At 38.2% G+C, this 26,481-nt stretch overlaps 1 protein-coding gene across 4 annotated transcripts in view; it reads right to left on the reverse strand.

Annotated features, from left to right (window-relative positions):
• Positions 1-8,319, reverse strand: part of DENND1B (DENN domain containing 1B) — a 373,059-nt gene extending 364,740 nt beyond the window's left edge. The window contains exons 1-3 of one of the 4 annotated variants that reach the window (XM_069074484.1): positions 8,107-8,319; positions 5,931-6,080; positions 5,134-5,198 (exon numbers count right to left, since the gene is read on the reverse strand). In XM_069074484.1, coding sequence (XP_068930585.1) covers positions 5,134-5,198; positions 5,931-5,959 — 94 coding nt within the window. In that variant the 5' untranslated portion in view covers positions 5,960-6,080; positions 8,107-8,319. Of the gene's footprint in view, positions 1-5,133; positions 5,199-5,930; positions 6,081-7,684; positions 7,993-8,106 lie in introns of those variants that run through there. The other 3 variants (XM_069074482.1, XM_069074483.1, XM_069074485.1) reach the window with 3 other exon arrangements.
• Between the last annotated feature and the right edge of the window lie 18,162 nt (positions 8,320-26,481).

Here is a 26,481-nt window from a genome sequence, read left to right on the forward strand (position 1 = left end):
GCATATTGACTGACTGACTGATTTAAGGGAAAAAAGACAGATGAAGAACTTCACCTAATCAAAACTAATAGCAGCTATACAGCACATCAATAAGCCTTTCTATATCTAAAGACATTTCAAGTAATTATCTGTATATTATGTTGCTGAAAAATTAAGGAAGTGGCAACCTTGAATATATGTGTATATATTCAAATAAGTGAAAGGATATATATTAACTGTAACTATCTTAGCGTCTTTCAATGCTTGACTAAAGTGCTAACTCCAAAACAAGACCTATCCCAAGTCCTCCAGCTGCTATTACCACCTTCAGAATGTACTCTGAATTTATTTATTTAATATTTTATTTCATCTGTATACATGTTATTCCATGACACCAAACAGAATGTAATTTTGGCAGAAACGGTTTAATTTTTGTCTTTGCTTCTCAATCACCCAGAAGAGTGCCCAGTCCATAATAGGTGCTTAATAAATCCTAGTTAAATGTTGTGAAGTACTATAAATATTAGAATTTTAGAAGTTATGTTAGAAGTTAAATGTTAGAAGTGTTACACGAACTCATATAAAAACAGCAATTTTATTAACTCTATGAAGAAATTAGATCCACAATAGATTTCACACTTAATATCTGATCAAAGGGGTTATCAATTACCAAGTCAATCAAAAAGAAAATAAAGTTATCCCTTCCACATCTCAACTTTCTCTATCATGATTCTGATCAATCGTGGGTAGGTATAAGAAACTAAACGGGAATTTTGCAGAAGCCGCAGATGACACATGAATACAAAAAAAGTTTAGAAATTCAGAAATGCATAAAATATAGTATAGTATATTTTATCTTTTAATATACTTTAATATTCATACTTCTCTGATATGAAGGGAGGGTCAAAAAATTTTTCATGGACTTTCTATATTGAAGGGGCACCACAATGTAGAAGGGATAAGTTACAATCTCTGACCTTATATTCTAGTTTGCTACTACCACTTCAATAATTTCACTAATACCAGTTTAAATAGTAATATATCAAATATGTCCGACTATAAATAAACTATGTAAGTCCAGTCAAAACAAATGCAGAAGAAACCAGATGTTTATAAAGAAACAGCTTTCTGTCTTTGAAGGACTTTATTATTTGTTATGCAAATGAAATATGAAAATATTATGAAACAAAATTCTCAACTTGAAATGACAATTGCTTATTTAACCCACTTAATATTAGTTGCAAAAAAAATTTCTGAAATATGCATCTTTGATTTTCCTTAAGTAAAAAAGTATCTTAAAGGAAAGGGTTTGGGCTACTACTATAGCAATAAAATTAAATAGTTTTTTTAACTATCAAAACTGATCCATCCATATTAATGGAAACAGTGATAGAATAAATCATTGAAATCAGCAGGTAATCCCAAATTTACACATTAACCATTAGTTTCACCTCCAACGTTATCAACTGACATGGCCAATGGATGGATTGCTAATAAGACTTACTGAAAATATTAAAAGGGTAGGAAGAAAAGCAGCAAAAGAGACATGCTGAAAAATAATCAGTTAGATTTTTTTTCCCTTAATCATGGAATATGGAGTGAATTGTAAATAGTAAGGGGTTTAAAAATACTCCAAAATCTCACTGGAAAAATAAAACCACACAAAAATAATTTGCAACATGTTCACTGAACCCGTGACTCACTAGTTATGGTGGGAGCCTCGGAATACTCCTTGCTCCCCACTGACAGTTCCAGATTCTTCCTCTTACCATCACCACTCCTTTTTTTAAATTCATTCAATCCAAATTTGTCATTTACTCAAAATCCTGGTAATCATTATCAATTGATCCTGATGGAATTCTCCTTTCTTGCTTAATGAGTTAAGCACCTGGCTCACAGTATTTCTTTCTCCTACAACTTCTACCCTCCTACAAAGGGACTTGAACATACATAATGATGATTCCTCAACCTAGGAATCCTAACTAGTCCCCCCCCCCCAAATTCTGCAAAAGAATGCCCTCATACCATCCTTACTATTCTCTCTTACCTCCAATCTCTTCTTATCTATGGGCTCCTTCCCTGCTGCCTACAAATACACCTATAACTCCCTCACCTTTAAAAAAAAATAAGTTACAGAATCCAACCATCCCTTCTAGATAATGTCCTAGCTCTCTTTTCCCCATTTCTCAGCTAAACCAGAAGAAGCTATCTACACTAGGTGCCTCCACCTACTTCATCTTACTGACTTTTAAACCCTATGCAATAATGATTTTTAACTGAAACTGCTTCCCTCAAAATTAATGATAATCTTTCATCAGGTCTAAGGGCCATGACCCTCTCCACCTGAACACCTTCTCCTCTCTAGGCTTTCATAACACCTCTTTCCTTATTCTTCTCCTAAATATCTGAGGGTTACTTTTCAGGTGTTTTTCTGGATCACACATATTTGGTACTTCCCAAGACTCTGTTCTGGGTCCATGTTTTCTCTCCATATACCATCTCACTTAATGTGTCATCAAGTGCCATAGGCTAAATTATCATATCTATACAAATGATTCCCAGATCCATCAAGCTGGCCTAAATCTTTCTCCTAAGTTAAGTTCCAGTCTTATATCACCAACTTCCTTTTAGACATCTCAAACTGGATATCCCAAAGGGATCTCTAATTCAACACGTATAAGACAAAACATTTATTTTCCCCCAAAAAATCCTCCCCCTCTCTTCCTAACTTTCCTATTACTAACAAGGAGACCTACCTACATTCTCCCAGTCACCCAGGCTCACAACCTCAGTGTCATCCTCTATTCAGTTACACTCACGCTACACATCCATTCTGTTGCCAAGTCTTGTCATTTTATCTTTTCAACACCTTTCACATACATCCCTTTATGTTCACTCAAAAAGCCACCACCTTGATGTAGGCCTTTATCACCTCCTACCTACACTATTATCTCTGTTCCCCATTCCATCCTCCACTTAGCAGAAGTCATTTTCCTAAAGCTCACATCTGACCACGTCACCCTACTACTCAATAAACTCCAAAGGCTCCCTATTACCTCCAGAATCACATATAAAGTCCTCTCATATGACATTCCTCCTCCTAATTTCATCTATTCCTCCATGCCTGGAATGCTCTCCCTCCATACCTCTGAATCCTAGTTTTCCCTAGTTTCAAGATTCAGCTCAATTCTTATATTGAGCAAGGTCTTTCCCAGTCCCTCCTTCCCCCATAGTTCCTTCCTTCTATTATTACTTTCAATTTACCCTGTATGTATCGTGCATGTGCACAGTTATATATGTTGTCTCCTCCATTAAAACATGAGCTCCTTGGGAGTAAGGACCCTGTTTTTGTTTTGCTTTGTATTCACAGTGCCTGGCACATAGTAATGTGCTTAATAAATGCTTGTTGACAGACTGACCAAAAACAAGGACTGTAATATATATGCTAAACATTATTTTACAACAAATAACTATAGCCTACATTTTAAAAGTTATTTGCATTGTATACTCCCCCAAAGCATACTTTACCAACCTTAGTTACGAGCACCACTTCACTCACCAAAATCAGTTATCTAGTAAAATGTCCTAGAGACTCTGGACCAAAAGTCACAATACAGTAGTTCAGTATTTCAAACGGGGGGATAGGTAGAGGAAGCAGGGAATGGTGTGCCCAGGTGAATCTGGAGGAAGAACTTAGGTGGTCATGAGAACAGTAAAAAACTAACAAATGTCGTAAGGGAACTTCAAAGATTCGATAAAGTTACATAACACTCTGAAATACAAGTTACTAGTAGCAAATCTTTCCACTTCAATAGCTTAAATCAGAGATGTCATGGAGCAGGTAGCTGTGCTAACATTTTAAGACACAAAAGATAAGCCCAGTTCTTCTATGAGCCAACCAGTTCCTATTCTTTAATGTAAGTAGTTCCACCAACTTAGGAGCATACTCCTAACCTATTCCTCTCATTCTCATTTGCTGCTGAGCTTGGTATCTAAAGCTAAATGGAATGGTCCTAGACTTTTCACCGAAGTGTCCATCTGAATGCTACAGAATTCTATACCTAACCAAAATACTAATAAAGACCTATTTAGGAATTGATAACCCTACACATGACTAAAAAATCTGACAATTTCATAAAAATCATGCTAGTTTTAAAGGAAATAATCAATAGAAATTGCTTCTTTCCCCCTATTAAACCAAAGTCAGAATAATTGATAAAACTCATAAAAAAAAATATCAGACACATAAAGAAGATTTACAAAGCACTTTTCCATGCATTACTTCACTGGAGCCTAATAACCCTGTGAGAGAAGAACTATAGGTATTATACCCAATTTGAAGATTAATAAAATAAGGTTAAGGGAGTTTAAAACTAGTCAGTGATCATAGAGTTAGTAAATGCGAGAGACATGATTTTAATCTAAGTCTCCTCAAAATCCAAATCCAACACTCATCAAACCATACTATAATGCCTCTTTCCTCAATTATTTTCATGACTGGCAGTAGAAAACTGATTAATGATATTTCTCTAAATCATCTAACTCAAAAACTGCTGAGGAGTAGGAACAAAATAAATTTAAAAGTCTAGTAGGTTTCTTTTTTTTTTTTTAAACCAGATCCATATAGGAATCTCCCAGTGAGGTACATCCTCTAAAAATGCAGAACAGCACCTTCTCAGCAACTTAGTTTTAGTGACTTGCCTGAGGCACTGAGAAGTCCAGTGACTTGCCCAGGTCACACAGCCAATACTGTAGAAGGTGGAACCTGGATTCATGTCGTCCTGACACTAAGATTAGCTTTCTACTCTATACCACTTGGAAAGAAGCATTAGAGTAAAACGGTGCAATTTCCATTGGTATTGGCAAGATATTCTGGAAAGATCATCTGCAAAGATCATGGGAGATCTGTCCAAAAAAAATTTATTTACAGGGACACAAGAAAAAAAGATAAAAGTAAATCTACTAAAGTTACTAAATAAACTAAAAAAAAATTCAAGCTATACAGATATGATTTGTTTATTTCACAGTATTTTGCTAACGTCAATCTGAGACAGCTGCAGAGCACATATCTTACTATTGGTATTACCATTTTTTAAACTCAATATTAATATGTGTGGTAACAGAACAAAAAATCTCTTAAGAAAAGACAAGTACCTTCATTCTCAATAGCATGACATTTCACCTTCAATACCAAGTCGAATGTTCTTTCTGGATTTTCTCTATAAAAAAAAGAATTAAATTAAATTTATGCAGAAAGACAATTTTTCAAACTTGTTAAGTTTCTTAATGGTAAAATAACATTTTTCCTCTTTTCAATTTACTCCATAAAATTATATATTTTAGTTACAAGCTTTCATCCTCACTGACTTCCTAAAAATGCTTTACTATATCTTATAAAAAGGAAATCTAGAAAAGAGCCTCAGTAATCCTTAGATTTGACAATCTAACTTCCTTAGAGTTGACAATCTAAGGAAAGAAAAAAAATTTAAAGGTCAAATCTGATCTATAGAAGCTGAATTTCACTAAGTCACAAAGCTTTATGCCAAAAGTTAGACCATTATAAAATTGTTAATAGTGTATTCATAAATTTGATTACGTTTAAAGTTTTGCATATTTATTATTAGATTATCTGATAAGAAGCTTTAGGGCTATGACAAAGTATTCTATTTTTATATTAATCATCCTTTAGAAAAAAAATTGTTGGGACAGCTAGGTGGCACAGTGAATAGAGCACCGGCCCTGGAGTAAGGAAGACCTGAATTCAAATCCAGCCTTAGACACTTAACACTTACTAGCCCTGTGACCTTGGGAAAGTCACTTAACCCCAACTACCCTGCCTTCCTCCCTCCAAAAAGCAAAAAATACAAAAACAAAAAACATTTGTTTTTGTTTTTCTGGCTATCTAAGTACTGGATTCATCTAAAAATGGAATATGTAAAAACACAATTGACCTCTTCTTGGGCGACCCCATAGTGGTCATTAAGTTCCTTTTTGGATAGAACAGAAAAGATTAAACCACTTCTGTTCACGTGGATTCCAGGACTATTAATATCTTGGTACTTGGTTTTAAAATTGTTCATACTTCCTTTCAGAAGTTAATCCTACAAAGAAATTAGAAAAAATAAAGTTTGTGAATTACAAAATCTCCACTGTCACAGAACACACAGAAAGTGACAAACCGCCTATTTTTAGATTAAGCTTTCTTTCCCTGCTCATTCAATCCCAATTTATTTCAAGAAGACAATTCTGAAGAATTCTACACTCCCACAGTATTAGTAATGGAGGGACCAGGGGTGGGGGAAAGGTGATGTGTCAAAATCATTTCCTCCAACCTTTAAAAAGCTTTCTAGTGGAAAGTCAATCATCATTTAAGCATAAATACAGGACCGAAGAAAACTTCTTACAAGTTACAGAGTTCTAAATTATTATTATATGCCTGCTCACATTCAAAGCCTTATAGTACAGAGTCAATCATTACTTAAGCATAAAAAACAAGCCATAGAAAACCTACATATAATTCTAAATTATTTCACTATTCACATTCACTGGGTGATGATATGTAAAAATTGCTCAATAGCTCCCAAATCTTAAAATTAAATTTCACTTAAATATATCAACATTTAAAGTAAGAAGGAGGCAATTTCACCCAAATGTAAATGTTATTTTGAAAGGGCAGAAGACAAGGGAAGAAAGAAGTAACCCTTCCCAAAATTAGTTGACAAAACATTAGCTAGCATTTAGTATTATTTTAAGGTTTGCATGCACTTTACATGTTATGTCAGAAGCTTTTTATGATCAAATGAGGTGACACATACAATGCTCTGAAAACCTTAAAGCACTAGGTAAATGCTTTCTATTATTCTGTCTTATATGTCACAATTCCCAGAAATAAACCTGCCATGCCCAGTTATCCTTACTGCCAAATTAAACAATACTGTATCACTAGCCATAGCAGTGTGGAGACAGCATATAAAGTGCTTTGTAAACCTTAAAGCCTTGTATAAATGCTAGCTATTATTTTGTCTTATTTACATGTTATAATTCCCAGAAATAAACCTGAACTGCTCAGTTATCCTTATGTGCCAAATTAAACAATTATTATATGACTAGCAAAAGAACTGTGAAGACAACAAACAGCGCTTTGCAAACTTTAAAACACTGTACGCATTTTTGGTATTAACACTGGCTTATTTACATGTTACAATTTCCAGAAACATACCTATCTTGCCCATTCAGTAATCCTTATTGCCAAAGTAAACAATATTACATCACAAGCCATAGCATTATGAAAAAAGTAGTACCCCCTGGTATTTTAACATTCCGATTCTGCTAGTTAAATATGGAAATACATTGTGGACAGAGTATCTCTACATCAATAAAGAGAGAACACCCCCCCACCCACCCAAGACATCCTAGGCACCAACCCTTAGTGATTCTATCTCGAGGACAGGAAAGCCTTCAGAACAATAAACTATGAAGTGACACCTCTGAGACCACACACCACACACACATTAAGTCTGACACACTAGATAAAGAAAAAGAAACCCCAGCGAGGCGGGGGAGGTTGGGGAAGGATGTCAAGAGGAGAGGAGCGGAGAGGAGCAGAGCCTCCCCCATCCCCCGACACACACACACACACACACACACACACACTAACACACACACTCTCTCACAGACACACACACACGCGCACACACACACTCACGGACTCACACCCCTTGGGGGGATGAGGTTTCCAAGCCTGGGTGTATCCAATCCCGGAGGCACTCCCCGCTTCCTTCCTCAGGGGAAGGACCTGAGCGTCCCGGACCCGGGCAGCCGCCGCGGGATGGGGTGCCCTCGGGTCGCTCCGGCAGCTCGGTCCCCGCCGCCCTGCGCTGGAGACCCGGAGTCCTGGGGAAGGAAGGCTTTGAGGCCTAGTTCCCTCCCCAGGGGGCGGGCGGAGGGACTGAAGCGGCCGCCCCGGGAGTTTTCTCCAGGAGTCGCCTCCTCCCCCGGAGCCCACAGAGGAGGCTTCTCCGTCCTACCCTTCCCCCCCACCCCACCCCCGGGACAAGGGCGGGCGGGGCGAGGAGGAAGCAGACCCGAGGGTCGTCAGAGGAAGCTGGACCCCCGCCCCTCACTCACTTGGTCCTGCAGTCCATGATTACATGTCGAGTCCGAGCTTGGCTCGCTCCGCTGCTCGCCTAGTCCCACGCAGCCAGCCCCGAGGGTCGGCCCCTCCAGAAGGTGCGGCTCCCGCAGGGCCGGGGCTAGTGGTCTCGTCCGGAGGCGTTGGCGGCTGCGCGGAGACCGGCCTCACAGCGCGGGAGACTTCGGAGCCATTGCCCGCGGCGGCGGCGGCGCCCCCCCCGCCCGAAGCCGGTCCCTCAGTACAGCCCGGCTCGGCCCGGCCCTGGTCACTGTGCTTCTCTCTGACAGCGGCGCCGCCCCCGCCGGCTCCAGCTGCTGCCCAAAGCTCCGGCCCCTCAGTTCCTGTGAGGGAGGGCGGCCACCGCGGCGCCGGCACCTTCGGCGAACCAGGAAGTGCCGAGGAGTGGGAGGGGGTGGGGGGGAGCCACGGACGCCTCTCCCTGTGGCTACACCTGGTCCTCGGGCCCTCAGGCTGCAGCCCAGGGTGAGGCCCGGGAGGGGAGAGCGCGCCCCGGGGTTGGGGGAGGGGAGGACGGCACGGGGCTGGGGGGGGAGGGGAGGAGAGCCGGCGCAGCCCAGAGAACCTGGGCACGCGCCCCTTCGTGACTCAGCTTGAGGTCCCGCCAGGTGCCAGGCTCAATACACAGACACGCGCGCGCGTATACACACACGCACGCACACACGCCCCGCCGTGGCCGCCGGAGAGGTCAAGACCGCTGGGAATCAAGCTGGCCCGGGTGGGACTATAGCACGCTGGACCTGCACTATTTCCCACACTCCCAGGGAGACGAAAGGTCACTGACTGGGGAAGGTCCTTGCAGCTCAGGCTTCAGGAGTTGAGTTTGAGGCTCTCACCGAACCGACCTTGTCAAACCTGCTGTGCTCTGGCTATCAGGAGCTTTGCAGTACAGACCCACGCGCCTGCCTGCTTCACGGAATAGGGGCGCCAGGACACTTGGGGATATCTTCCCCCATTTGAAAGTAACCAGCAGTTCAAGTACTCAGTCCTCTTAACTTTTTTATGTTCCTGTTTCTGGGGCATCCACAAACAGTAAATAAAACTTTGATTCATAATATCAGTAATACAATAAATATGTGCCTTAAATAATATTTAATAAACGCTTATTAAGTGTCAGGCACTGTGCTAAACTCTGTGGGTACAAAAAGAGGCAAAAGAAAGTCCCTGCCCTCAAGGAACTTTAGACAGATAGATAAGATATGTGTGTGCATATATGTGTATGTGTGTGTATCTGCTCATTGTTTGTCTTTTGGCTTCCTTCACGAATCAGCTAAAAACCCAACTTTTGCAAGAAACCTTCGTGATTTCACCCTAATACTAGTGCCTTCCTTCTGAGATTATCTCCAGTTTATCATATATATGTATAATTTGTGCATAGTTCTTTTCATGTTGTCTCCCCCACTATATGTTGAGTTCTTTGAAGGCAGGAACTGTTTTTTGCCTCTCTTTGTCTGGCCTGTGTTTATTTAGTAGCTTGTCTGAAAATAATAGGTACTTGATAAAAAATGATTCTTGGCATGACTAGACTTTCATACAATTGCCTTTACTTATAAAATATGGACATTTGAGGACCAAGGCCTTTTATCTTAGGTTATGCTACCAGAGAATTAACAATAATGGACTATCCAAGGAGAAGAATTCAAAGGGGTGAGAGGAGTTGGAATACCAACTTCTCAGAGACTTACCCTTGAAAGGATGATGGTGGTCTCACTAACCTGCATTGCAACATGACAGAGTGGATAACCAAATTACAGGAGTTTAGAAAGAAATCTTAAAGACCACATAGTTCAACCCTCCTCATTTTGCAAAGGAGAAAACTTCAGGTCATGATGTTTTCCTTCAAATGAGGTTTTTCTTCAGTGCTGCTCAACAAAAATGGCAGAAAGATAAATATGACATTACTTTATGAGACATATTAATGTCACAGTGCCTGACACTTAATAAGATGTAGGCATCTTCAGAATCTCATTACCAGAATCAAGAAGTCATTTTTCTAAAAATGGATCTGCTTTCTAGCCATACTGCATGTTGTGTGACCATCAGTCCAGGTTGCTAAAAAAATGTAGCATTACCAAGAACTAAACAGAAAAGACAAAAACAGAATAAAGACACGAATTATCTAACACATGTGTTTTTTTATTCCTTACATTAGTGTATCTTTGGACAAGGCCTTTTACCTAAGTTTCTCAGTTGTCTTATTTGTAAAATTGGAATTGTTAACTTGTGTTTCACATTAAAATGTGAGGTTCAGATGAATATTACCAAAAAGCTTTTGAGGTTCTTTAAAAAATTATTCTATGACTTTCAATGCATTCTCATTAATTACATGTACTACATATATTCTCTTACAATTGCCATTCTTTTTGCAGAAATTACTAAGCTTCACATTGCTCTCTGAAGTGAAAACCACTTCCTCTCTATACACGACTGAATTTGTGGAACTTCTTCTTTCGTTATAATTAAGTCTTCCCTATGGCAAACAGAATACAGCAGCATTGCCAACTATCCCTGCATCAGCAGTTTGAGGTCAAGGTGGGGGGATGGGGAGGGATGAATACAGTAAAGCAATAATAATTGGCCGTTTACCCCTCCATTTCCCAGATTATTCAAATATGTGGACATCATACCCAACAAAATTAAAAATAAGTTTACCAATTTGTCTTACAGAAAAAAATACATTATACACACAGTGCCCCTATTGCTTCTTCAATATTCCAGTGAATCATAATCTCATCAATGTGACTACTTCAACAATGCCAACCTATCCAAGTTTATCCCATCTTGTCCATATAGTTCCATGAATCCACTACCCAAAATGCTGGAGGTTTCTCCATCTCTTGACATTGGAGGCATACAAATGGATCATTTGTCATGTATTTCTGATATCTTTTCCTCTTCTAAATAATAGACCTCATTTTTTTCTTCCAGTCCTACATTTATTTGATGATAACGTTTAGATGATCTGCTTTATTTTTCATTGGCAGTATGCTGTAAGCTTACTCACACCCACCACATACCTTTTTATGGACCTCTAAGTGATCCTAAACTTCAGTTCTTCAAGGGTTATATAGTATTTTCTTGACTTGCAACCATACAACATCCCTAAAAAAATACTGATGTAAAGATATGGGCCTTTGTCTCAGGGGGAAGTTTAAGGTCATTAAAAAAAAACTAAGCAATTTCCCAAAAGCCATTCAGCCTATGGGCCTCCTTATTTTCTATTCTGGACTCAGATCATTGTCCACTTGTAGTGTCTTCCTAAGAAAAATGTACAAATTGACAAACTCTGTAATCATCCAGGTAATTGTATATGCTAGTCTGGAAATTAGACCTCACACACTGAGAGTTTTTTGTTCTCTTTTTAAAGGGAATTACTGTATCATAAGTCATAACCAATATGACACAATCAAAAACTGGGGGAAAACTTGTATGATGCACAGGAAAGTGAGTGAAACCCAGAGACAATATACATAATGATCACAGTAATATAAAGGAAAACAATTCCAAGGGACACAAAATCTGATCAATGCAATGATCAATCATGAAAACTTCAGAAAAATGATAACATGCCTCCCATCTCTTGTCAGAGGTGTAAGGTACTGTAGATATAAAATGAGATATGCTTTTCCAACCATATCCAGTGTAGTGTTATTTGTTTTGCTTGACTATATTCATTTGTTACCAAGGAAGGTTTCTGTTGGGGAAGAGTGGGTGGATAGAGACAGATGTTTAAAATAAAGAAGAAGAAAAGTTCAAAGAAACATTGAAAAAAGACGTAAGAGTAGAAGGAAGCTCAGAAGTGGATGAGCAGGTTAGTTTTTTTTCCTTCTGTGTTAAATGTAATATGCAATTGAAAACTGTATATAACAGAAGTTGGAGGTTTCAACTTTGAATAATGTTCATTTTGTTATATACATGTATATATATGCATTTTTTTTATTTTGAAGGGGAATTATTTTGAACTTATGTAAGTGATAATGGATCTCATTTAGGGGGCTTTATAGTGTTCAGTGGCTTGTAATAAGCACAATGTCATCCACAAACAGGGGCACTTAAAGAACCTAACTATAGGGAAACCTGCTTCCATTTGGATTCTTTGATGAGATGGCAGTAGCAAACATTTTTGGCAAACATGTCTTCCTGCTTTATGACTTGCTTAATGTTAGAAATCAGAAGATTATCAAAGCATCTTTGCTACCTCTTCAAGGAATCTTATATGATTTTGACATGTGCATGGGGAATTCCTTGGCCACCTAGTCCACTACTTTTTAATAATGAAAAAATAATCAACACAGTTGGATTTTGTATTCTCTGTTCTTCAGTCAATTATTTATTTGGCTATTGTCTAGAAGAAGATAAAATAAAAATTCCTTAGCTTGGCATCTACAATATGGGTTCAGACTACTTTTTCACATTTCACATTATTCTGGCTCACTATAGATCCCAACAAGACTGGACTACTAGTTACTGTCATCTTCTGTTCCACACCTATTCCCCATTCATTTACATAGCTCTATGCCTAGGCTTTACTCACTCCATCATTATCTGATGAAATCCTTTTCCTTCCATGTTTAGGCCAGGTGTTGCCTTTTCCATCTTCCTTCCACAGGAAGTCAAGGAAAACTCAAGTTTCTTCATAACCTCTCTCTGGAATATACCTTCTAATATGAGCAACAAGTGTGATCCATCCTGAAACTTTGGGAACACCATATGGGAGAGAATTTTTTTTTCCTTTTGGAGGGCAATTGGGGTTAAGTAACTTGCCCAAGGTTACATGGCTAGTTTTTTTTGTGTGGGTGTTAAGTGTCTGAGGCTGGAACTGAACTAGGGTCCTCCTGACTCTGGAGGCTGGCGCTTTACTCACTGTGCCACCTAGCCGCCCCCTTGGGAGAGAAATTTTCAACACTACCTATATGATATTCCCATCTCTCAACCAAACAATCAACAAGCATTTGATTGGTATAATTTGTGAAAATGGGTCAGATGAAATGAGGTAGAAGCAACAAGATTTCTCATTTGATTAGGTACCGGGGGTCAGAAAAAAGAGCTGAGGAAAACAACTCTCAGGTTTTAAACCTAAGAGACTTTCTCACTTAAAAATTTCCTAGGGTTCTTTTCCTGGATCTTTGCCCTATCACATTCTACTCTGTATCATCATTATGTGTGTACATGACATATCCTCATGTCTTGAGTATGTTATTTACATCTTTGTATACCCTGCCTTTAGTACAGTGTCTTGCATTGCTAAGTACTTAATAAATGATTGTTGAACTGATTATGTTCCAATATTTGAAAACCTAATTTTGGACATTATTGTTATAATGTGTAAGCTCTCTATTCTGATATAAGGAACAGGACAAAAATAAGGCTAAAATTCCAAATTGTCTCTGAGAGAATGTCATGAAGAAGAAAAGGAACTACTAAAAATGACCCCAAAAAAAGGAGAAAAAGGAAAAATTAAGGATGCAATGAAATGTCATAGAAACCGAAAGAGGAAAGAGCATCAAAGAGAGAATGGTCAAAAAGTTTCAAATGTTGAAAAAGTCAAAGAAGATGATGACTGAAAAGATAAAAGGAAAAAGTTTCCTGGATTTTGAAATTTTAAGTCAACTGTCACCTTAGAGCAATTTCATTAAAAGATGGAGGTGAACACCAGACAACAGAGAGTTGAATGATGAATTATGAAGAAGAAAGTCTATAGCTTACTCTCTCTAGCAGAAAAGAGAGAAAAAGAAAAATAACTTGAGTTAGTAATAGAATCAAGAAAAGGGTATTTTTAGGCTGTGGCAACATGGGCACATTTGAAGGCAGAGGGAAAGGATCCACTAGAAAGTTGAAGATGCATCAGAGAAAGGAGGATTGATGGAGCAAAATTCTGGGGGTAGAAAGGAGGGTTTGGTATCCTTGGTACAGATGAATGAATTGTACTTGACAAAGAAAAAGGCTACCTTATCTTCTGAGACCTGAATGAATGAGTAGAGGAGATGGGAAGCCACGGAAAGATTTTGAAGTATGAAGAAAAGATAAAGGAAGTGTTTATTATACTATATCTAGGTTTCTGTACCTCAGTGTCCCAGACTAAGTTACAGAGCTGGTACTGATCTGCATTAGAAGAAGGATTTCCTCACTGGGTGCTCCCTATTTGGGAAGGAGTAGTTCAAAAGAAAAAAATTTCAATTTCTAATATTAAATCTCACTTGATTAGTAACAAAAATTCTACTGCCAGTCTTTGGAATACTAATTTGACCTTTTATCTAAACAGAAATTACATTTCTATTTCCACTTATACAAACAGAATGGATCGAATGGGAGATATATATTAACGGGTCTGAAACTCTTGCTACTGAGCTAGCAGACAAGATTAGGACATCAGGGATTGTTAAGAAGATCCAAGCCACAGCACTTTGGTGTTTAAGTTATGTATTATCTCATTTGAATGGATATGTAAAACTAACACCAGCAAGCCCACTGCACATGTATCCAGAAATGGGCTTGTTAGAGGAAGATACAGTAAGAAGTCAGACAAGCTGAGGGTTGATATTAAGAATTTTTACTGGAGGACAGCTCAAGGTTAGGTCAGGGACCCATAAATGGAAGCAGCCAGGAAAGGAAATGGCAACAACACAGTGAAAGGATTTCCTAGTTTGGAGCACTCTAGGGAAAAGTGTACAACTGTCGTTTGTTTCTCAATTCTGAAATATCCATTTTACTTTTATATTAGCACTATTCAAAAATACCTGATGCCCAGGGAGGAAGCTAGTCTGCTCTCTCTCTCCCAACTCCCTTCTTTCCCAAGCCCCTTTCGTGGAAGCTGTCATAAGGGGGAAGAGTGGTGGATTTCTAGTTTCTCCAGCTAAAACTCAAGCTGTAATTTCTCATAGAAACAATGTCTTAATCAGCGATTGTATAGTTAAACTAATACTATTAGTACTGTACTTCCTGTATATTATGGGATGAACTGGATTTTGTGGGGAGAACTGATAATCTAGTCAATATTTATAACATTGTTTCTATAGAAAAAAATGTGTTCCAAATTCCAAACAACTTGCTTGCAAATGAATCTTTAGAAAACAACCTCTTCTTGCATTGGTAAACACTTATAAGTTGAATACCACCTTAGCTGACAAGGGGCCTGAAACATGATCATTTTTTCAACACTTTATTTTGCCAGTGAAGTGGTGATAATGCTGTTACCTGTGATTTTAAAAGGCAGTCCTCGGTCAGGAATAAGGCTTCTAGTTTGAAGTCAAAAGGTCAAATATTACTTTATGTCTACATTACAAAATCCAAAGAAAAATAACAATTTATTCCCCAATAAATCAATGAGGAAACAACTGATTAAGCACCTGTGATAGTAATGGAATATGAAGATTCCCCTGTATTGGCTTGGTTTTCAAATTGATTGTGTTAAAACCCAGAGTTTGTTAATCCCACCTGTGGGATGGACTTGTTGATGTGAAAAGAAAGTCCTGAACTGGGAGAAGCTGGTGACGTAGATTTGGAGAGACAAGAGAGAGGCAGAAGAACTTTGTGGAAGCAGCACCTCGTGGAGGCAGAGAGAGAGACTGAGAGGATTGTGGAGGGCCACTTTGAATCGCCCTGGACTTTTGAGACCTGCCCCCTGAGCTGCCAAGGACTGAGAAGACATGGCTGTTTTGCTGGTACTTTGTCTGTCTGTTTTGATGTTCTTTTGCCAGATTTGTCCACTGGTGAAAGACAGTCCTTTTGTTGAAGAAGTCCTGGAACCTGGCTGTTGGCTAAGAGCTCCTGAGACTGTCCTGCAGACAGAGAGTGAATACTGTCCACTGGTGAAGGACAGTGTTGTTGTTGCAGGGGTCTGGAGACTGTCCTGCAGACAGAGTGAATACTGTCCACTGGTGAAGGACAGTGCTGTTGTTGCAGGGGTCTGGGAACCTTTCTGTTGGTTCAGAAGCCCTGAAGAAGGATTTTCTTGTTGTATGTTTACAGAAATCCTGGGAGAGGGTTTTGCTAATGTTTTCAGGGGTTCTAGGACTGTTCTACAGACAGAGGATGAATTAATGAAGAGACTGGCAATGTATCTTGTGGCCTTGCTAAGCCTTGTCTCCCCAGGAACTAAGATTGCTGAGAACTTGCCTCATGTCAAGATGAAGAAAAGACCTCCATTTGGGTATTAAGTGCTGTGCTTAAACTTGATGTAACTCTGGGGTGAATTCAATTGTGATCCAGGGGTGGGGGACTTTTGACCTTTTTGTGTTCTATGGTTGAACAAATGAATGTACTTTACTTATGTTTGGAAACTAATCTCCATTTGAGAAGAGGGGCTTTGTGGTGAACTAAATGAAGGTACAGCCTAGGGGTGGAGTAGTATTTAGAACAGGGACTTTGTAATTGATTGAATGAATGGAAGGTCCTGGGGTGGGGTAGTCCTTGGAGATTATTTAATCACACTTAGTAAATGCTGTATTTTGAATGATGTCATGTTTTGACCTTCTCTGTTCTTGGTTTGTCACTGAATAAAATGGAGAGCACCTATGCTGGTATTCTGAACCTTGGGAAGTTGCCTTTCCTTGGCATTACATTACAGCACCTAATATGTAGCAGGTAATATTTTGTGTATATGTGTGTATGCATATAAACACATACATATATACACTTAATTATATATTGTATATATGTATACATACATATATATATATATACACACACACACACATACATAGTCAAACAATAAATATTTATTAAAACTTATGGAGTGCCAAGCACTATACTAAGCACGGGAGATACACAGAAGGGTAAAAGGCAGCCCTTGCTCTCAAAGAGTCTAATGGGAGACACAGATATGTACGAATAAAATGCATAATGAATATTTAAGAAATAATAAACAGAGGGGGAAAGCACTGGAATTAAGGAGGATTAGGGATAAGGGGATTTTATATGGGACTTGAAAGAAGCCAGGGGAGTCAGGAGGCAGAGATGAGGAAGGAAAGCATATAGACAGATAGACATAAATGTATGTATATATGTGTATACATACATAGGTGTATGTGTATGTTTTTTGTCCTGAAGAATATAAGCTAAGCCTTTTTGACAAAGGGCAGCTACATTTTCCCAAAATAATACAATCATCTCCTTCCCCTGTTTCAGATAGTTTGTTCAACTCTCCAGCATCACTTTTGTCTTAATTGAGATAAATTTCTATTAGTTCACCCTTATTTTTACTTCTTTGTCTCTCAGTCATTGGAAACTTTGAAAATGTCTATGAATCAAAAAGAAAGAAGATATGAAACAGAATATTTCCAGCAGGTTGAAATCAAGAACCAAGTTCCTTCAGAGCTTTTCTCAGAAGCTACCCTTGTACCCTGAGCAACAAGGATGCTGGATCTTTGAATCTTAGGGCACCACTTGGAAAAGAATTACACCACCACCAGCAGGGTATGCCTTGCAAGCCAGTAATAAATACATTTGGAAGATAACTTTGTAGGGTCAGAATTTCCCACATGGCTGACTACAATACAGACAGCATGACCAGCCCTAGGCAAAATAGTGAAGAAGGTGCTAATCTTTGGGTCTTTCTACCTACTAATTTTTGCCTAATTATTAGGCAGCACAATAAATGTGCATGCCATTAAACATTCAACAGAATAATTTTGTTGTCAATTGTTTTTGATTAAAACATTAAGCCCCACAAAGATGCTTAGTATCCATAGTCATGGTTTTCTGTTCCATACTTTAAAAAAAAAAATAGAACAGGCCTAGGCCTCTGTTTTTCGAAGTGTCACCAAAGTATAGACAGAGATCTACCAGGACTTGGTAGAACCAGGATAGTCGGTCTCCCTGATATCTGCAGGTATAAAGTTAAAAATTCAATTCCAACCTATCTATTAGTCCTTCAAACAACATATTACAGAACTTAGCCTTGATTTAAGCCAAATCTTTCTCAAATCCAGTTATATTTTCAGCTTGCCACCTCAAAGCTCTAAACGAACTTGGGTGTTAACCTGATTTTAGTCTGCTGGAAATACTCTGTTTTGCATCTTCTTTCCTTTTGATTCAAGATCTTATTTCAAGGGTTCTAATGTCTGAAGACTGAAAAGTAAAGATAAATTTTTGCATTTGTGATATGGAGGTCAATAAATACTCCAAGAAATAGTTAAAGGGTAAAAAAAATTAAAATAATAAAACAATCATCTCCTTCTCTTTCAGTGGTTTGTCCAACTTTCCAGCATCATTTTTTACTTACTGGAGATAAACTTCTGCTGTTTAGCTTTATCTTCAGTTAACCCCATGCTCACTGGCACTGATGAATCAGGTCTCTCAGAGGGTTGGCCAGTAGCTACATCTCCCTTTCCTTCTCCCCTTTAGGGTTCTAAGACAGAGTTCTTTAATCTCCCATTCTGGCATGTTCTTCCCCAATGATAATTTTCTTTTTTTTTTACTTTTTATTCATTTTGAATTTAAATAAAGACAATAAAGAACATTTCCATGTACACAGCATAACCTAAAAAGAGGATTCACTATAAAACCATGAATTTACATTTCACACTGTTCACTTAAAAAAAACTATATGAGTACTACTTGTCTTTTGCAAAGCTGCTCTGCTTTCTGTGCTTCCTTCTACATTTTCTTTTATTCTCTGCTATGCAGTATTTACCGATATATATTCCCTCTCTTCCTCCACCTCAGAGATGGCTACTGTTAGATACAAATTAATATATACATATATAATACATACATACACATATATATTTGTATATATGCACACTTCTGTTTATTAGTTCTTTCTCTGGAGGCAGATAGCAACTTCCTTCCTTATTCACTCACAGTTGTTCTTAATACAATATTTCTATTCCTATACATAACATTCTCCAATTTTAATTTTCAGTTCAATTCAATAAACATTTGTTAAGTGCCTATTATGTGCCAGGCATTATGCTAATCACTACAGATATAAAAAGAGTCAAAAGACAGTCCCTGCCCTCATGGAGCTTACAATCTAATGGGTGAGACAACATGCAAAAAAATATTTACAAAGCAAGCTATATGCAGAATAAAATGGAAATAATTTTTTAAAAGGGAAAGCATTGGAATTAAGAGGGGTTGAGGAAGGCTTATTGTAGAATTTGGCATTTTTGATGGAACTTAAAAGGAACCCAGGAAAGTCACTAGTTGGAGTGTAGGAGGGAGAGATCCAGGCATTGTGGACAGCCAGAGAAAATGCCTAGAAGCAAGAGATAGAGTGTCTTGTTTGTGGAATAGCTAGGAGACCATTTTCACTGAATCAAAGAGCATATACATATTGGGGAGTAAGGTATAAGAAGACCTGAAAGGTATAGTTAGTATCTCCCTTACATCCTTATTATCCTCCAGTGACTAGCCCCTCAGTGTCATTCAACCAATGAACATCAATTAGCTTTTACAGAGGGATATATAATGAAAAGATACAGCAAGAACAGAAGTATAACACCTGGGTATATCCTCTCCCTATACCACCTATATTTGCAGAGAATGTGAACTCAAACTTAAAGCAAGTGATACAAGGTATTAGCGCCTAGAAAGTTCATTTCCAAATTTAGCATAGCTATTGGAGGAGACACTCCTCCTTCTTGCCTTCCTTCAATCCACTGCAACACTGGCTTATACAGATTGTTTAGGGTTTTTCTTTTTAACAGGAAAAACTTGACAGCTTGTTCTTCCACCCTTTTAAAGCTAACAAAGACCTAACCTAGTGTCCAATACTTTTTTAAATTTATTTTTGATGAAGATAGGAAAGAATAGATAACAGCAGGGATGGCCAAAATAGCAGTCCTGCTTTCATCACCTGGGACAGTAAGCTGGTGCTGGCTCTTCTTACAAAGTTATTATGGTAGTCCTTGCCTCCTCACTCAAACACACGCAGTCTGGTTTTTGACTGGTTAGTAACTTTTGAATGCATAGCCAAGTCCAACTCAGCAACCATTCAAAAAACAATTATTTCCAACATAGTAACAGACTAGAAATAGTCAGAAAGTCCCTGACCATGCTCTGACATGGAGAGTAGGACTGCTCCATTATTAGGCACTAGTAGGAGTAGGCTCACCAAACACGAATGCACCCGGGACTGAGCCCTCATTGGCCAGTAGTTTATTACAGGTGCCATATAGAAGAGATTGGGATGAGGGGATGGGGAAGCTGGAGAGGGTTCAAAGGGTGGGGGTTGTGGGGGGGGATAATAGATTGAATTAAATGATCTCTGAGGTCCCTTCCAACCCTCAAATTCTATGAAGTCAATTTTAGAGCCTTTCAGGGATTTGATCCTAAAGCATCTCAAAAAATTAACTGCTGTATCCTTAGGCCTCTTACTTCTCTCTACACTACAATGCTTTTTTCTTAGAAAAAGAGAGAAATTTTTATTCAGAAACAGTGTTGGTGGTAGGTAACTTGGAGAGGAGTAAATAATTAATCACAGTATACTACATGTTCCTTCCTATTCAGGTTTCTCATCTGTCTTCCATTGATAATCAAATATTTGTCCATTGTTCTAAGGGATAATCCACATTTTTAAGCTGTTTTAGGGGGCAAAGGGGCTAGCCCTGGAAAATACTCAGTATTCTAGATGGGATTTGCCTTGCTGATTTGATAAAGTTGCCCCATTACCCTACCCTTCTGACCAAGTCATTTATCTAGTCTTCAAACCCTCCTGAGACTTTCCAGAAACTTGGGCTCCTCTGGGATGGGATGGTTTCTGAACCAGAAAGCTCAACTTGAGATGTGGTTTGATTGGATGGAGGATTAAAGACATGTTGAGTCATTAATTATTATGTTCACTTTTTATCATAATTATATCATTGTGGTTACTTTATACAACTACTCAGTAGGAATCAATTTTAATTCTGTAATGCAAGGGATAAAGCCACTGCCATGGGACCCATTTCCTCCTATGATTTTTCACACAGACATGTAACACACCCCTGCAAATGAGCAGGTACATATTCTTAAACAATGAAATCCATGAAATCATAGAGAGTGGGCTAATGCTCTGATTAAAAGAAAGATTATTTTTTAGACCATTGACTACTATTGTTAGTAATAGTTCACTTAAATAGCAAAACTGTGTTTTTTTCCATTCCAAGAAAACAGAAAGGGCATTTCCCAACAGTTGAGTCATGACCTTGTTTTGTGCACATAAGGCTATATCCATGCCAGAAAGCAAGCTTTACCATATATGCATTATCCTTTTTATAGGTATTGCAATGCTGCCAAGTACTTTACAATCTTTTTTATTAGTTGGATCTCTCAACAATCCTGAAGTATAGATTAGCAGGTAACATGGGTATCATTTATGGATGATGCAGGAAGCAAACTCTCTAGGGACTCTTTATCCTAAGAATACATGGATGGAAGAGTGTACTTTTCCCTGTTAACCCAAAGCACCAGGAAACAGAACCAAGGCAACATCGAGGGCCTTGTTGCTTTTTAAAAGATTTTTCTTATAGATCATCTAAATATCATACTTTTTCTTCAAATTAAATAATAAGGTCTAACGTGGGTCTACATTTCAATTCAGGCTTATTTGCTACCACATGGTATACTTATCCTGATGTGCTTTTTAAATACACTGAAATTTTATTGACATTTATTTAATAATATATTGTGTTTTTGCCCTGCCCTAAAACTACCTTCTTTCAACCCTGCTCTCCCTTCAGTATGGCAGTACAGCAATAGAATTGGAGTCAGAAATATCTGAGTTTTAATCCTGGTCCTGATACTTACCATGTGACCAAGTCATTCTTTTGCTGAAAGACCTTTCTTTACTGAACTTAGAGATCAAATTGTAATATTTATAGAAGTAAGGAAGCAGGATAAAGTTGTTAATATTGTTCATAAAGATGACTCCTTTGTCCCTCCTGGAGGACTCTAACTTCTATTTGTTAGGAATTCTATTCCTATTCTTTCCTTTAACACATTTCTCTCTGACCTGTTCAGCTTTCATGAAACATAATAATTAACTTTGATATAGCTGATTTGATTCTTTGGTGAAACTCAACTTCTTTACCTATTTATCTAAGTTAACATCTAAGATTAGTCTTATTAAAGGCCATACAGCCTTGAGAAGGAAAATTATCTAATAATTTCTTCCTTTGAACTACCAAGTACTTTTATTATAGCTTAAATAAAAAATGCTAAGGCTGAGTGAGACTAGTTCAGACTCATTGCTTATGGTCTCAGTATCTATATGTCCATGGATGATCCCAGAATAGAACCAGGTCTTAACTTTAAAAAAGAGGACAATCAGAATGAAAATATCATTTTGTATCCATATTTGTAACAAAAGCTAAAATTAAAATGTTTGTGTTATTTTCAGGATGGTAAGCATTTTCCTTTCCAGAGTTTAGCATTCTTGTATTTTCTATTTGACTTCTTTTAAGTCCTAGTTAAAATCATACCTTCCCAATCCCTCTTAATGCTATTGACTATGTCCAATTTCCTTGAATGTATTTTGCTTGTGTATCATTATTTGCATGTTGTCTTAAACATTAGACAGTGAACTCTTTAAAAGCAAGTCCTTTTTTCCATTTTTTCCTTTCTTTGTATCCTCAGCATTTATCACAGTGCCTTATATATAGTAAGTGCTTAAAAAAACTTGTTGCCTTGACATAATTGATAACCATTTAATTTTCTATTCAGCTTTTAAAATGTCTTTTCCTGACCTCTACTATTAATTTGAATGTCACTAATTTGAAATTGTCTTAATTGAGGTTTTTAAAAGTTTTATAAAAAGTAATGAATCTATGCATTTTTTTAAAGCAATTGGGGTTAAGTAACTTGCTCAAGGTTACACAGCCAGTTATTTCTGGGTGTGGTGCTAAGCATCTGAGCCCAGACTCGATCCCCAGGTCATCCCGACACTGGGGCTGGTGCTCTTACTCACTGAGCCACCTGGCCGCCCCTTGAATCTATGCATTTTTAAGAAATGAAAAACAAAGCTCATTTTTTTTCCTCATGGAAAATAATCTCGTTTAATGAGTATATATATATACACATACATATATATATATTTTTTTCTAAAGGTTTTATGAGAGGTGGAGGACAGTGGAGAGTGAGTTAGAAGGCAAACTGTATGCTTATCCCGAATACTTGTGCTAAGGGAAAGGATGCTTTGAAAAGAAAAAAAGCCTACTCAAATGTCTAGACCATCATAGTTTTGGATTGACACAATTTGCAGGATTGTGCATCAATCCCTCCTTCAATTTGCTTCCAGGTTTTATCTTCTTGTAAAAGATCCCCTCTCTGTCACCAAACTACAGTATAATTCCATTTTGTAGCCTACACTGGCACTCTTTCTACTTTTGAAGGTCTCTGCTACAGCTTTGGACTTTCAAAAATTCCACTCTCTCCATTAATTCATTTTTCTCTAACATATTTGGTTTACAACAGGATCACTAGTTAATTGTTAAGTCTGGTTCTACCATTTGGTGAAGTTTAGCAGTTTATTCTATTGTTTCAAGCTATGTCTCTGTAAAGGTTATTGGTTTTGGTAGAGTCCTCCATTTAATAATCTCACATACTTCCTCTATACCTATATCATGCATAGCTTTTTTTACCTCTTATGACATTTTCAGATTTTATAGTTATTTGTGCACATATTATCTCAAAATTGGACCAGTAGGAAATAACACATCTAGCCAAGAACAGAGAAAGGTTTACCAAAAGCAAACAGAAAACCTCCTGAGAAAAAGAGAGACAAAATCTCTGTTCTCTTTCATCTTATCTTGTTGTTCAGTTGTTTTTCAGTCATGTCCAATTCTTTGTGACCTCATTTGGGGTTTTCTTGGCAAAAATACTGGAGTGGTTTGCTATTTCCTTCTCCAAGTCATTTTACAGATGAGGAAACTGAGGCAAACAGGGTTAAGTAATTTGTCCAAGGTCACACAGGAAGTGTATGAGGCTGGATTTGAACTCAGGAAGAAGAGTCTTCCTAACTCCATTGCACCACATAGCTACCCTATACAACAAGGTAAGAGGTAAGAGAACAGAGATTTTATTTCTCTTTTTCTCAGGAATCTTTCTGTTTGTTTGTATGGAAAGTGACAAATGTGCTGATGCCCTGGGAACTCTTAAAGAGGAAGGCTGGCTGTCCTGTATCCCACACAGGACATGGAGGCTATGAATATGTAGCCACCTCTGTTTCTGTATTTATTTCTTGCTGCATTCTTTCCTGATATCAGACAAATATTTCAAAATAGACATGACCACTAATTTGAGAGATTCAGAGATTCTCTCCAAAGTTGCACCAGTGACAGGAATTGATGACAGAGTCCTCAGGAGTCAGTAGCAATGGCCTCCGAAGGAGTAGGGACAATGACAGAGGAAGTCTGTCCCCAAAAAAGGGACACAGAAAGAGAGTTATCAAAGGATAATGATGCCTTCTGTGAATGAAACCCTCTGTGAGAGAGAGAAGAGTTGGATGCAGATTTGACAGAGACAGAGACCCTTTGGACCTAACTGGTCTGTCTACCCTTTCAAGGAAGACATTTAAGAGGAACTTAGCTGTTGGCAGGTAGGTAGACCAGCAGATAGAAACAGACTGTACCTGAAGTCAGAAGACCTTAGTTCAAATTTAGCCTTAGACATTGTGTGATCCTAGGGAAGTCTCTGTCTGCCTCAGTTTCTTCATTAATAAAATGGGAACAATAATAGCACCTACCTTTGAAGATTTGTTGTTAAAATACAATGAGATAATTATAAAGCCCTTTGCAGAACTTAAAGCACTATATAAATGGTAGCTGTTATTAATACTTCACGATGTCTCTATTAAGGGAGAAAAGGACACCCAGGATCAGGAGTCAAGAGGTACCATTTTCCCACAAGTACTACCTATACTTCTTTTGAACTTTACTTTTGAGCACACTTTCCCCAGGGATCTTATGTGTGCAGGGAGAGAACATATCCTTTATTTGGGAGAATGTTTTCTTCCTGTTGACTGCTCTTACCATACCTTCTCAATAAATCCCTTTTCTAAAATCTAATTGACATCAACCAATTGATTGATAATGAAGAGAACACCAGTGGAGAAAGAGGCTACAGTATTAGAAGACACAACTTCTTGGGGTTACCCCTACAACCTTAAGGGCAGTAGTGGTCAGCTATCATCTGGCATCAGGGACCCCAAGCTATTATTATGTGTAATGTGGCCATCTAGATGTGTCTCATAGGGAAGAAGGAATAGATATTTTTAATGTCTCTTCCCCCTACCTCCCTAAAGTTTCCAAGGAAGACTTTAATTATTGACAGGCATGGAAGCAAGAGATTGGGGCCAGAGACTGCTCTCCTAAGAGAAAAGGTGTATTGGGCTAGAACTATATCTATCTTTTCCCTTAAATATTGTTAGTTTAAGAGATGTAATCTTGAGGTTCAAGCTAATCTCCTAGTTGCTATTTCTTAATGGTGGAGTACCCCAAGCTTCATATCCAAACCATGACCCCCTTCCCACCAAATGCCAGTTCTGCAATGAACACACATAGCAAAGCAACCTATTTATTCAATGTGATAGAAAAACAGAAATTAGAGAAAGTATGTATACATACATATATACATATGTTATATATAACATATGCATAGATACATATATATAGGAAAATACACATTAGACAATCCAAATTGAAGGAGTTCTTCAAATGGGAGCAAGGTATCTCATGAGGCTCTATCAAAAAAAAGTGTGCCAGATCATACCCAAAGGAAAATTTCCCAATGTCTCTAGTGTAGCAACTATGAATAGGAACATGATCAAAATTCTATATGCCAACTTCTTCCCAAGTCTTTTTCTCTTCATAGCTTTGAAGAAAGGATAGAATCACCTGCATCTTTCTCTTTTCATGCTGGAAGCCTTTAGCAGCAAGCACCCTAGCATGCCTAGGAGGGCTGCTAGCACAGGTTCTTTGATCTGCTTTTCTAAGGGAAAGCAACTCAAAATGGGTTAACATTCTTACTTTAATCAAACATATATCATTAACCTAGTCCAGGGAGGAAAGTCAGCACCCTCAACTTGAGAGAATATAAACAGAAGTCACAAGAAAACAGAAATACAGACAGAGAAAATAACACAATTCAACAGACAGGGCTTCTAGCGGTATGACCATTACATACATAGTTAGTTACCAGAGAGAGAAGCACCAACATCTGGGTTTTCAAACCTGTGGGGGCTCAACCCAGAGTCTCATCTGGCCAAATCACACAACTCTTCCCAAAGTGAGCCCCAAAGCAAAACCTCCCCTCAGGTATACATAGTCTTCTCCAGAGTCAGAGGATATCACAACCCTTGTGACCCACATGACTACAAAGTAGCCAAAATTGTGTCTTCCTGAAAAACAAGCCTCCCACCACAAGCTCCA

This window comes from Petaurus breviceps, unplaced genomic scaffold (genome assembly GCF_028583685.1).
Source record: "Petaurus breviceps papuanus isolate PSGF00001 unplaced genomic scaffold, PetGlider_PUasm1.0 90895, whole genome shotgun sequence".
NCBI lineage: Eukaryota > Metazoa > Chordata > Mammalia > Diprotodontia > Petauridae > Petaurus > Petaurus breviceps.